The sequence below is a fragment of the Aureococcus anophagefferens genome (genome assembly GCF_000186865.1).
Source record: "Aureococcus anophagefferens unplaced genomic scaffold AURANscaffold_5, whole genome shotgun sequence".
Lineage (NCBI taxonomy): Eukaryota > Pelagophyceae > Pelagomonadales > Pelagomonadaceae > Aureococcus > Aureococcus anophagefferens.
In genome coordinates this window covers 2,649,447-2,661,354 of record NW_008705565.1, presented here as the reverse complement: position 1 = coordinate 2,661,354, position 11,908 = coordinate 2,649,447, and the positions used below count along the sequence as shown (strand labels likewise).

General features: G+C 73.0%; 3 protein-coding genes across 3 annotated transcripts in view; 1 reads left to right on the top strand and 2 right to left on the bottom strand.

Moving 5' to 3' along the window:
- Positions 1–278: 278 nt before the first annotated feature.
- Positions 279–5,901, top strand: AURANDRAFT_62836 (hypothetical protein; the record flags this gene model as incomplete). The annotated part of the gene is given in 6 exon segments (XM_009036854.1): positions 279–968; positions 1,057–1,311; positions 2,180–2,338; positions 3,208–4,062; positions 4,082–4,521; positions 4,722–5,901. 6 exon segments carry the CDS (start codon positions 279–281, stop codon positions 5,899–5,901), a joined length of 3,579 nt encoding a protein of 1,192 aa, XP_009035102.1.
- A 444-nt stretch (positions 5,902–6,345) lies between these two features.
- AURANDRAFT_7739 (hypothetical protein) lies at positions 6,346–6,603 on the bottom strand (the record flags this gene model as incomplete). Its single annotated transcript, XM_009036532.1, has 1 exon — positions 6,346–6,603. A coding segment is annotated over one exon (258 nt), but the record flags the coding sequence as incomplete, so codon positions are not given.
- Positions 6,604–8,314: 1,711 nt separating this feature from the next.
- The window catches only part of AURANDRAFT_62835 (hypothetical protein), a gene marked incomplete at both ends in the record, with an annotated part of 15,651 nt that continues 12,057 nt past the window's right edge, over positions 8,315–11,908 (bottom strand). Inside the window, 2 exons of the mRNA XM_009036790.1 lie at positions 8,315–11,080; positions 11,487–11,866. Of these exons, the coding sequence (XP_009035038.1) occupies positions 8,315–11,080; positions 11,487–11,866 (3,146 nt within the window). The remainder of the gene's footprint in view (positions 11,081–11,486; positions 11,867–11,908) is intronic.

The window sequence follows — 11,908 nt, the reverse complement described above, 5'->3', positions numbered from 1 at the left end:
CCCTCGTGCCCGGCGCCCGGTGCCGCGTCCACGGCCTGCGCGGCGCGCGGCGCTACAACGGGCGCGTCGGGACCGTCCTCGCGGCGCGCGAGGTCGCCCGGGCGCCCAAGGAGCTCGCGGGCGCCGCCGCGACGACGGCGAGCTCGAAGGAGCTGCTAAGGTACGACGTCGAGCTCGAGCCCGTCGGCGAGCGCGCGTACGAGGAGGTCAAGTTCGACTGCGAGGCCGACGACGACGGCGTCTTCGACCTCGCCGAGGCCGCCGACGACGTCCTCGACATGGACGACGAGGAGAAGGCCCTCGTCGCCCGGGGCAAGCGCAAGCTGCTCCAGGTGAAGATCGCGAACCTGAGCGCGCTCATGTTGAAGGTCGGCCCGGAGCCGGGGCCCTACGGCAGCGCGTCCAAGGTCACGGACGAGATGAAGCGCTTCGCCGAGGAGTGCATCGCCGAGCCCACGAGCCTCGCGCGGTTCCTGAAACGGCCCGAGCTGCCCGCGCTCCGCGCGTCGGGCGACCTGCGGTGGCGCGCGTTCGTCGACGGCGTCCGCGACGTCGGCATCGTCGGCGTCGGCCCCCACGCCCAGTGCCACGCCATCATGGGCACGGTGGCCGCCATCTGCCGCAAGATGCGCGACGACCCCTACCGGCCGCCGCCGCCGCGGAAGGAGGGCCGCGCGTTCGCCCGGGACACGGCCGAGACGCGGACGCCCGCGACGGCGGGCCTCTTCTCCAAGGAGGCGACGCGCCTCGCCCGGGAGAAGCGCGACGCGAAGCGCGCCGCGTTCGCCGCGAAGCGCGCGCTCGAGGCCGCGGAGGACGCGGCGCGCGAGGCCGCGTACGCCGCGGCGGACGCCCGGGAGCTCGAGGCGGACCGTGCGGCCGCCGACGACGCCGCCGCGGCGGCGGCGGCGGCGCTCGACCGCCCCGAGGTCGTCGACGTCACGGGCGACGTCGTCGACGGCGCGGACGTCGACGACGACGACCTGGCGGATCTCGAGTAAGGCGGGCGCGGCCTAGGAGGAGGCGCGCGGGTTTTGGCTTCGCGCGCGCCTCTAGGCGGCGAGCTTCTTCTCGACGTGGGGCGTGAGCTGGCGGACGCACGAGTCCGCGCTGTCGGACATGTACTCCGCGCAGAAGTCGCTGACCTTTTTGGTGGCGTCGTCGCCCTCGAAGATCTGGAGGAAGATCTCCGTGTCGTCGACGGTGACGGGCATGTTGACGAGGAGCTTGGGCGCCGCCGGCGGCTCGGGCGCCGCGGCCTTCTCCGGCTCGGCCTTGGGCGCCGCGGGCGTCTCGCGCTTCGTCTCGATGGTGACCGGGGGCGCGTCGGGCTCCTCGTTGCCGCGGGTGTAGGGCGACACGCCCTCGAAGTTGACCTCGCGCGCCATCTTCGCCGACTTGTCGAAGCCCGTCGCGTAGCCCGTGCGGCACGACTTGTGGATCGTCGGCTTCGGGTAGTCGCTGAGGTACTTGCGGCAGAAGTTGCCCATGAGCCCGTCCTTCTTCGGCAGGTCCTCGCCGTCGCAGAGGGACGTGCAGGCGGCGAAGGCGCCGTCGTCGTAGGCCGACGTGCAGGCCTTGCCGACCTTTGGTCGCGGGAGCATCATGCGGTACTGGCGGCAGTCCAGGCCCTGGGGCAGCTCCGAGATGAGGTCGTTGCACACGGCCTTGCACTCCCGGGACACCTCGTGGAGCTGGGCGAAAGCGCCCGCCGCGAGCGCGAGGACGAGCGAGGCGGTGCGTGCCATATCGCGCGCGGACCAGTAACTCAAACCGGTCGGACGCGCGGCTGCCCGGAAGCGTAAATGCGTTGTGAGGTGCCGTTTGCATTGAAGGGCTTGTCCGGCTAAACATCAAGATGTGCGGCAACACGCGCGCTCATCAAAGCCGCGAGTGGACGACGGCGAGGTGAGGCGCCCCGCCGACGATCGAGCGCCCCCCGACGACCCCACCGCCGCCCACCGCCGCCCGACGTCGTCCGCGCCGTCGCCGCTCGACGCGGCGCGCCGCCGAAGCCGTGCGCGCCGGCCCCGGCCGCGCCGCGCTCGCGCGCCGCGGCGAAAACGGCGACGGCGGCGGCGACGCCGCGCGCGCGCGAATGGCTCCCTCCCCCGCGCGCGAGAACTCCCCCCCCCGCCCGCCGAACCCACGGCGACTCACCCGCGCCCCCGCGCCGCAGATGTCGGGCATGCTGAAGGCGTCGGCCATCGTCACTAAGGTCGTGCGCGCGTGCGTCAAGGAGAGCCTCCAGCCGAAGATGGCCCACGAGGGCAAGATGTACTACACGGTCATCAAGTACGCCGAGGGCGCCAAGGAGACGTCCCGGGAAAGCTTCGGCGTCAAGGAGTAGGCCTTTTTCATCGGCGAGGCCGGGCCGGCGCGCGCGCCCGCGGCGGGGGCGCGCGATCGCGGCGAGCGCGCACCTCCTAAGTCCTGGTGCCCCGCGACCCATGCACGGCCGCATCGAGGGGGGGCACGATCACAATCGACGTCCTATTGGCGTCGCCGTCGTCGCTGTCGCCGCCCTTGGCGCCGCCGCCGCCCTTGGCGTCGGACGGCGCCCGTCGTCGGGGTCGGCGGCGGTGCCGCTTGGGCTGCGGGTCGCCGTCCTCGCCGGGCCAGTAGTCGGGCGGCCGCGGCAGCGCGACGACGTCCGAGTCGTCGGAGTCGGGCTCCGAGTCCGAGGCGTGCGTCGGCAGCACGTTCCACGCCGTCGCCGCGCCGTGGGAGGCGCGCGCGTCCACGGCCGCGCCGGACGCGGCCGCGCGCGGCGCGCGGCCGGGCGCGGCGGCCGCGGGCGCCGCCTTGGGCTCCGCGGCGCCGTCGGCGGCGGCGCCGGCGTCCTCGAGGTGCCAGACGCGGCCGCGCGGGTCGTACCTCGCGCACCAGTCGCCGCGCGTGCCCGCGGCGCCCGGCGCGGGCGGCGCGCCCCGCACGGCCGGCTGCCTCAGCAGGACGGTCTCCGGCCCGCGCCAGCGATCCGGCGCGCGTCGCGCCGCGACTCGTCGTCGCGATGCTCCGCGTCGTCGCGCCGCGGCTCCGACGCCTCCGACGACGCCGACGGCGGCATGGGGGCTGCCCGGAGTGCAGCCCGGTGCACCAGCTGGGGTCAACAACGGACCTTGAAGTGGAGTGAGCATTTCACTAATCGCACGCACACCGGTCGGTCGTATGGCCTGCCCCGTCCTGGAAGCCTCGTGCCCGTAGCCCCTCATCGCGCGCGCCATGCCGCGGCGGCGCAAGTCCCTGGCGACGGCCTGGCGCGACAACTGCGCCAAGGCCGACGAGGCGCCGACGAACTCCGTCCGCCAGTCGGCGCGGGACCTCTTCCGCGCGGCGAGCTCGGCGCGCGCGTCCATGACGCTGCGGCGGCCGAAGCAGCGCGTCGGCGAGGCCCACGACAAGACCTTCGAGGAGGGCGGCGTCGCGCGGTGGAAGCTCAAGGAGTGGCTCCTGGGCCACGGCCTCGGGCAGTTCGTGCTCCTCTTCGTCGTCGCGTGCGGTCTGGTGCTCAGCGGCGCGGCGGCGTGGATCGGCACGGGCGCGGCCAAGACCTCCGACTACAACATGAGCTTCCGCGACGCCGTCTGGTTCTCCTGGGGCGTCTTCTTCGACCCGGGCACGCAGACGGGCCTCGCCGGCGACGAGCGGCTCGCGCCCAAGGTCGTCGCGGTCGTCTTCTCCATTTTAGGGTTCGTCTTCAACCTCGTGCTCCTGGGCCTCATCGTGGAGCGCGTGCGGCTGATCATGGCGACCTGGGTCCAGCGCTACGGGAAGACCGTGGTCACGGGCCACATCTTGGTGCTGGGCTGGACGGACCGGACGCTCTTCCTGTTGGGCGAGATCGCGGAGATGGCCCAGTCCCACGCCGAGGGCTGGGACCGGGAGGTCATCGTGGTGCTGGGCGAGCTCGACGAGCGGACCATGCGCGGGGAGATCGTCCAGGCGTTCCCGAGTTGGGGCCGCGCGTTCCCGAACGTGGATGTGGTGTGTCGCGAGGGCAAGTCCTTCGAGGTCGAGGACCTGGCCAAGGTGAGCGCCCAGGCCGCGGCGACGATCATCGTACTTGGGCGCGTCGCAGTCGCCGCGCGACGCGGACGCGCAGACCGTGTCGACGGTTCTAGCGCTCCGCGCGATGGCCGCGGCGCCGCAGTCCGCGCTCCTCGCCGAGCTGCGCCTCTCGCAGTCGACGCACGTCTTCCATCGCCTGGGCGGCGAGCGGCGGTTGGTGCCCATCCTAGCGGCGACGCTCGTGGACGCGGTCCTCGTGCGCTGCGCGCTCGCGCCCGCCGTCGGGGCCGTGTGCCTCGATTTGTTGAGCTTCAAGGGCAACGACGTCGAGGTCGTCGACGCCGCGCTCGCCGGCGTCGAGGGCCTGTGCTTCGGCGAGGTGCGGCGGCGCTTCGAGGACGCCGTCGTGCTGGGGCTGGCGCCGGACGGCGCGACGCACGTCGTGTTGGCGCCGTCCGACGACGTGCGGGTCCGCGCGGGCGACGGCTTGGTGGCCGTGGCCCACGACGCGTCCTTCGCGGGGCAGGACAAGAGAGCGACATTCCCAACTTCAAAGGCTCATATCTCGGCCATTTTCCACTCGTTTCGGCTGATTTTTGGACGAGCGATCATCTCTCGGAACGGTCTCGACGCGTGGATGCTTTTTCCGGAACGCGCGCGCGCGGAACACTCACGTTGAAGCGACGTTGAATCACTCTTGTGCCGCCCAGGTCCTTCGCGGACGCGAAGAAGCGGCCCCCCGACAAGGGCGGGAGCAAGGTCGCGCCGGCCGACGACTGCAAGGCCTCGGCGCCGGAGGACGGCGCGGACATCGTGCTGGAGCCGACGAAGCGGGTGCTGGACGTCGCGCTCGTCGGCTGGAACGCGCGCGTGGGCCCGCTCTGCCGCGAGATCGACCGCCACGTCGGCGCCGGCAGCCGCGTGCTCATCCTGTCCGAGAAGCGCCTCGAGGAGCGGCGCGTGCTCCTCGAGGAGGAGGGGCTCGCGCTCGACGGGTCCAAGCTCGCGATCGTCGAGGAGCCGGGTCTGGCGAACGCGACGCTGGAGCACCTCGTGGGCTTCCCGACGGACAAGACGCAGCTCAAGCGCCTACCCCTCACGAGGCTCGAGGCCGCCATCGTCATGGCCGACGAGGCGAGCGACAAGCGCGCGACGGGCGGCTCCGAGCTCCAGCTCCAGGACTCGGAGACGGTGACGTCGACGGTGCTGCTCCGGGACCTCCACGAGCGCCTCGTCAAGCACGGCCTCGCGACGAACACGCTGACCATCGTGCCCCAGCTGCTCGACATCCTGACGGCGCGCGTCTTCGCGACGAACGCGGACATCCTCGAGGAGCGCGCGGAGACGACGTACGACTCGTCGGACAGCGAGGACGACTACGAGCGGTTGCCGGACGCCAAGCCCGACGCGACCTTCGCGCCCATCGGCAAGACGCTCATCGTGCACCGCAACTTCCTGGAGACCGCGGCGCTGACGTCGTCCGCGCTGTCCGAGTTCGGCGTGCAGACGATCCGCGCGCTCCTGGGCCTCGACTTCCGGCTCGGCCGCCACGCCGTCGGCGAGCCCTGCCTGCGGGCCCTGGACGCGGCGGACGTCCTCGGCGAGCGCGTCGCGTCCTACGGCGACGCGGCGGACGCGGTCCGCCGGCGCACGGGCGGCGTGCTGCTGGGCTGGTCGCGGCTCCGGCGCGGCCCGCCGCGCTTCGACCGCGACGTCGCCTACGACCCGCCCGTCGTGAACCCGACGGCCAAGGGCGAGCCCCTGCCCTGGCAGCGGGGCGACGGCCTCATCGTCGCGCTGCCCCCGTCGACGTACCGGCGCCAGAGCCTCGCCGCGCGCGCCAAGTTCAAGGCCGTCCGCGCCTTCTCCAAGGGCCTGCTGCTGCCCTAACGCACCGTGGCTTTTCCTTTAAAAGTTGCCGCCGGGCGGCGCGTAGTAGTCGACGACGAGCGCGTGGAGGACCTCGGGGAGCCGCGCGCACGCGCGCGCGACGACGCGGAAGACCCCGCGGCGGTGCCGCGCGCAGAACGGTTCCCAGCCGCCCGCGGCGTCGATGGCGTCGATCTTGGCCCAGTGCTCCGGCCGCCGCGAGAAGGACCGCAGCGCGCCGCGCGCGTCCGCCGCCGCGCCGCGCCGCAGGAGCGCGGCGAGCACGCCCGGCCGCGTGCCGTGCTGCGCGTAGAGAGAGAAGGCCGTCCGCACGCCCGGCGGCGCCCCGGGCGCGGCGCCCCGGTCCAGCAGGCGCCGCAGCGTCGCGCCGTGGTCGCCGCGCGCCGCGTAGCTGAGGGGCGCCCAGCCCCGGTCGTCGACGGCGTTCGGGTGCGCGCCGGCGTCGAGGAGCGCGTCGCAGACGGCCGTGTGGCCGCCCATGGCCGCGTACATGAGCGGCGTCAGCGCGTCCATGTCCTCGCGGTCCGGCGCCGCGCCGGCCTGCAGCAGGCGCCGGAGGCAGCCGAGCCTGCCGGCCTCGGCGGCGATCTGCAGCGCGGTCCACCCGTCGAGGTCCGCGCGGTCCACGGACGCGCCCGCGTCGAGGAGCGCGTCCACGAGGTCCAGCCGCCCGCCCCGGACCGCGTAGAACAGCGCCGTCCACCGCTCCTCGCCCTCGGGCGGGCCGTCGTCGTCGCTTCCGTCGACGTCGCAGCCCCAGGCCAGGACGGCGCGGAGCCGCCCGAGGTCGCCCGCGCGCGCCGCCGCGACGAGCTCCCGCGACTTGGTCTCGCCGAGGAACGCGCGCAGCGCGACGCGGTCCGTCGCGCTCGGCCGGGGCTCCTCCGACGCGAGGAACTCGCGGAGCTCGACGGGCCGCCGGCCCCGCGCCGGCGCCTCACCGGGCGCCGCGCCGAAGGCCGGCGGGGGCGGCGGCGCGGGCACCACGAGGGACGGCGGCGCCGGCGGGGAGACGAGGGGCCGGTCGAAGGAGCCGGAGGCGCGCGGCGGCGCGGGGAAGGCGTCGCGCCGGCCGTAAATCGGACGGCGCTCCCGGGGCCGCGAGTCGTAGTCGTCGAGGAAGGCCCGCAGCGACACGAGGTCCTCGCCGGGGGCGGACCGCCGGCAGGGCGTGCATGGGGGGCGCATCATTGCCTAATCCTTGAGCCAAAGGGGCTGCGGTTTTATAATACTAGGTTGCAGATGCAATATGCATTTTTTTTAATGCGATGGGCTGCTCTTTTTTAAATGCGATGGGCTGCTTTGAGCTTTAGTGCAGAGTGATTAGTGATTCTACGCCGTCGGGAACATCTGGCCTTCCCTGCGACCATCCATGTCAAAGCCAGCGGCTAAGAAGGCGAAGAAATCACAGGATGCGGGCCTGGATTTGGCTCGAGCCATGGTCGAAAACCTCCTGTGCCCCATTACCTCGGCCCTCCCAGTGCGCCCGGTCCTTGCCGAAGACGGCAAGGTATACGAGCGCGAGGCCATCGCGCGCTGGTTCGAGTCAAAGGCGACGTCTCCTGTGACGAACGCAAAAATTGGAACGCGCCTCGTCGATTCCGGGCAGACGCGGACGCTCGTCCTCACTGTTATTGAGGGAGGCGCTGTCGACGACCACGCGGCGGCGGCGTGGCACCTCGAGAGCGCCAAGGCCATGGCTGATGGAAGACTGACTGGCGGATCGCTCACTGCGATGAAAGACCACCTCGATCGCGCCGACGCGCTCTCGTCGTCGCTGGAGATCATGCTCACGCTGCAGGCCGTGAAATTGAAAATTTTTCAAGTCAAGCTCTTGAGACAGGGTGCCGACGCTGGAGCCAGCGGTGTCGCTTCGGTTCTTGGTGGTGCGATGTCGGGCGAGGCACCCATGACGGAGTGGCGCGAGCTGCGAGCAGGCAAATCCGTGATCCGCATCATCGCCGACGAGGACGAATTAAAGCGCTTATGTCAGCGAGCGCCACCTGGATCTCCTTTCATTGTGGGTTGGGATTCTCAAGTGACATGTTGCGGCGGAATGTCTTACCTTGTCAGCAAGCAATGTGCTCATAAAAAATGGTTCGTTGTAAAGCGCCTTCCGCATGAACCTCGAGCTCCACTCGAGAGCTCGGGCACTGTAGATTACTGGGTCTTCCCCTACGACGCCTGCATCCTCATCAAGTACTAGACCCGAACCGTGCGCCGGCTCGGACCTCTCCCCAGACCCCACAACCAACACCCGAATGCTTAGCCACCTACTGGTACTCCGCGGAGTCACGGTGGAGCTTCTTGTCGAGGATGTCGATCATGGGCCATCATGCGGTCGCGGAAGTGGGGGATGTCGGGATGCCGGGCGCTTCAACCGGAATGAACCGCAACCAGGGATGAGTCTAGATTATTTCGCGCCCGCCTTGCGGCACGTGAGTTTGTGCACGCTCCAGTCCGCCTTCTGGCACTCCCGGCTGCAGTAGTGGGTCCGCTTGCAGCGCGCGCACTTGAGGAGCTGCGCCGACGGCGCGGCCGCGGCCTCGCAGGCCGGGTTGTCGCACTGCCAGACGCGCCTGTTCTCGTTGTCGCGCTCCGCGCGGATGCCGTCGAGGACCTTGTCGCCGGACGACCCGTCGTGGTAGACGTGGTCGGTCACGGTCGCCGCGAGGCTCGCCGCGGCGGCGGCGGTCCAGGCGGCCGCGTCCCCCGACGTCAGGCCGAGCTGGAGCCGCAGCAGCGGCGCCAGGGGCGCCATGCGCCGCGCGAGGCTGCTCTCGGCGTCCCGCAGCGCGTGTTCCAGGATCCGCCCGGCGCCGGCGTCGCGGAGCGCGGCGCGGGAGTCGTCGTCGCGCTCCAGCGAGTCGAAGGTGAGGACGTGGAGCGCCGACTCCACGAGGCCGTCCTCGAGCGCGCCGACGTCCGATTGCTTCTGCTGGTCGACGAAGCCCGCTTCGCTGCGGCCGTCGAGGCGCGCGACGGCGGCGCGCACGACGGCCTCGTGGACCCGGAACCGCCGCCAGAGCGCGGCGCGGGAGTCGTCGCCGCGCGCCGCGCGCGCGAGGCCGCCGAGGACGTGCGCCCCGACGGCCGCCGCGCCGGCGACGGCGTCGCTCCGGAGCGCCGCGAGGACGCAGCGCAGGAACTTGTCGTCGCGGGCGACGGTCGTCGTGATCCATCGCTTCTCGTCGCAGAGGTTTCCGACGAGCGTGAGCGCGTAGATCTTGGGCACGACGAGGCCGTCCGTGTTCTCCATGGGAACGGTCCGCAACAGCGCGTCCGGGTCGCGGCGGACCTGGTCGAGCGCGGCGGCCGCGGCGCCCGACTCGAGGATGCGCCGCCGCGCGTCGGGCCCGCAGCACGCGCACTCCGCGAGGACGCTCTGCGCGAGGTGCCGGAGCCCCGCGGTCGGCGCGCCCTCCGCCGCGAGCGCCGCGGCGGCCGCGAGCGCGTCGACGGCGCCGGCGGCGCCGGCGATCTTCGCGGCCTCGGACGGCAGGCGGCTCAGGCGGTGGAGCGCGAGGACGACGGCCTGCACGCCGAAGGCGTCGCGGTCTCCGGCGCGCCAGCCGGCGACGAGCCGCGGCAGCGCCGTCCCCGCGAGCGCGAGGCTCGCGCCGGCCTTGCCGCATCGGTTGAGGCCCGCGGTGCCCCGCGCCTGCTCCGCGATCGCGGACACGAGGCCCGCGCCGTAGCACTCGCGGCCCGGCGCCCGCGCGAGCTTGACGGCCGCCTTGACGAAGCCCTTGTGCTCCTCGAGGCGCAGCACGTGGAACGCGGGGTCCGCCGCGACGACGGCGACTGCGGCCGCGCGGCCGGGCCCGTCGATCGTCTTCTGGCCCAGGAGCTCGACGGCGAGCTTCGCCGCCTCCGACGCGACCTCGGGCTCCGCGGCCTCGAGCGCCGCGACGAGCGTCTCGCCTAAATTCGCCTTGGCCAGCGTCGCGAGGTGCGCGCGGAAGGTCGTCACGTCGCGCCGCGCGCGGTCGAGCGTGTAGTGGAGGCTGCAGGCCGCGACGCCCGCGGGCGCCGTGATCATCGAGGCCTTGTCGCTGGTGTCGAAGAAGTCGCGGTGCTGCGACATGGACGCGAGGTCCGGCGGCACGTCGACGACGGCGAGGAGCGCGACGAGGCCGACGAGGTACGCGTCCGCGTCGCGGGAGATGGCGCCCCAGACGCCGTCGTCGCGCGTCGAGTTGCCGTAGCACGTCGCGACCTTGCGCGCCGTCTTCGGGAACTCGTCCGCCGGCGTCGCCGCGCGGCCCTCGGCGCTCAGCTGCCGCGCGGCCGCCTCCGCGAAGGCGCGCCCGGCCAATTCCGCGACGCGCGCGGCCGACGCCGCGCAGGCGAAGAGGTGGCCCAGGGCCGTGAAGCTCTGCGCGCGGAGGCGCGCGGACGCGGCCTCGCGCGACGTCGCGGGGAGGTAGAGCGTCGCGTCGCCGTCGCCGGCTTTTTTCGCCGTCTTCTTCGCGTCCTTCTTCGCCGCGCGCTTCGCGGCCTTTCGCTCCGCCGCCGACGGCGGCTCGCCGGAGCCGTACTGCGCCGCGCAGGCGACGAGGGGCCCCGCGGCGACGTCGGCTAAGGACCGCACGGCCGCGGCCGCCGCCGGCGGCAGCTCGATCGCGCGGTCCATGGAGCCCCGCGCGCGCAGCTCCGCGGACCGCACGACGAGCATGGGCGCCTCGCTGAGCACGCGGCACGCCTGGCGCCGCGCCTCGGCGCCGTAGGCCGGCTCCCCCGCGACGCGCGCCGCGGCGGCGGCCGCGACGCCGAGCGCGGCGACGTCCGCGCCCGGGCCCGGGTGGCACTTGACGAGGTTGGCCAGCCCCATGAAGACCGAGTAGGCGTCGACGCGCGAGCTCGCGGACGCCGCGGGGAGCGCCGCGCAGGCCGCGGCGACGCCCGCGATGACGCGCCCGGCGTAGAACGGCGCGCAGCCGTCCGTCCCGGCCGTGACGTCGCCGAGCACGCGCGCCGCGAAGCCGAACGTCGCGTCGCCGGCCCGCGCGGGCGCGGCGGCCACCGCCGCGTAGGGCCGCGCCAGCTGGACGCCCGCCAGGGGCCGGCAGTCGCTCGCGAAGCCGTAGGTCTCGATCTTCGTCACGAGCTTGGCGAGCGTGCGCTCGAAGCCCGCCGTCAGCGGCTGCTGCCCCGCGAGGCGCTCCCAGAGCTCGCCCTGCACCGCCGCGACGTCGACCTCGTCGTCCATGGCGACGGCGCGATCGGCAGGCGAGCACGGCGCGAGCAGCAGTCGGCAGGCGAGCACGGCGCGAGCAGAAGTCGGACGATGCTAGCAGCAGTGGCAGGCGAGCACGGCGACGAGCAGAAGTCGGACGATGAGCAGCAATGGCAGGCGAGAACAGCGCGAGCAGAAGTCGGACGATGCTAGCAGAAGTCGGCAGTGGCGAGCACGACGCGAGCAGTAGTCGCCAAAGCGAGTGCAAGGTTCCCTTCAGCGTCGGCCTTTACGTAGGCGCGAGCGCGCGCGGCGCGGGCTGGCGGCTCTCGGCCCCCGCGGGCAGGTCCCAGGTGCCGTCGTCGTCGTCGTCGTCGTCGTCGCCCGCGGCGTCGAGGTCCGCGACGTTGAGCATGGGCAGGTCCAGGAGGCCGAGCGCCGGCGGCCGCTCGTGCTTCGCGGCGGGCGACGGCGCGTCGTCGTCGTCGTCGAAGGCGCCGAGCAGGGAGGGGGGCCGCGGCGGCGGCGGGGACGCCTGCGCCTTGAGGTAGATGTCGCGCGCGCGGTCCTGGCTCCGCTTGAGCGCTTGGACTTTCGCGAGCGCCGCGTCGCGCCTCTCTGCCGCGGCCCGGTGCCGCGCGGCGACGCCGGAGAGCACGCCGGCGTCGTCGTCGGGGCGGCACCGCGCGGCGACGACGTCCTCGGCCTTGGGCTGCTCCGCCCGGAAGCGGTAGCGGACGGCCTTGGGCCGGAGGAGCGAATACGAGTTGTCGAACTCCGCGACGACTTGGCACGCCGCGTCCGCGGTCCACTCGCCGGCGACGCCGG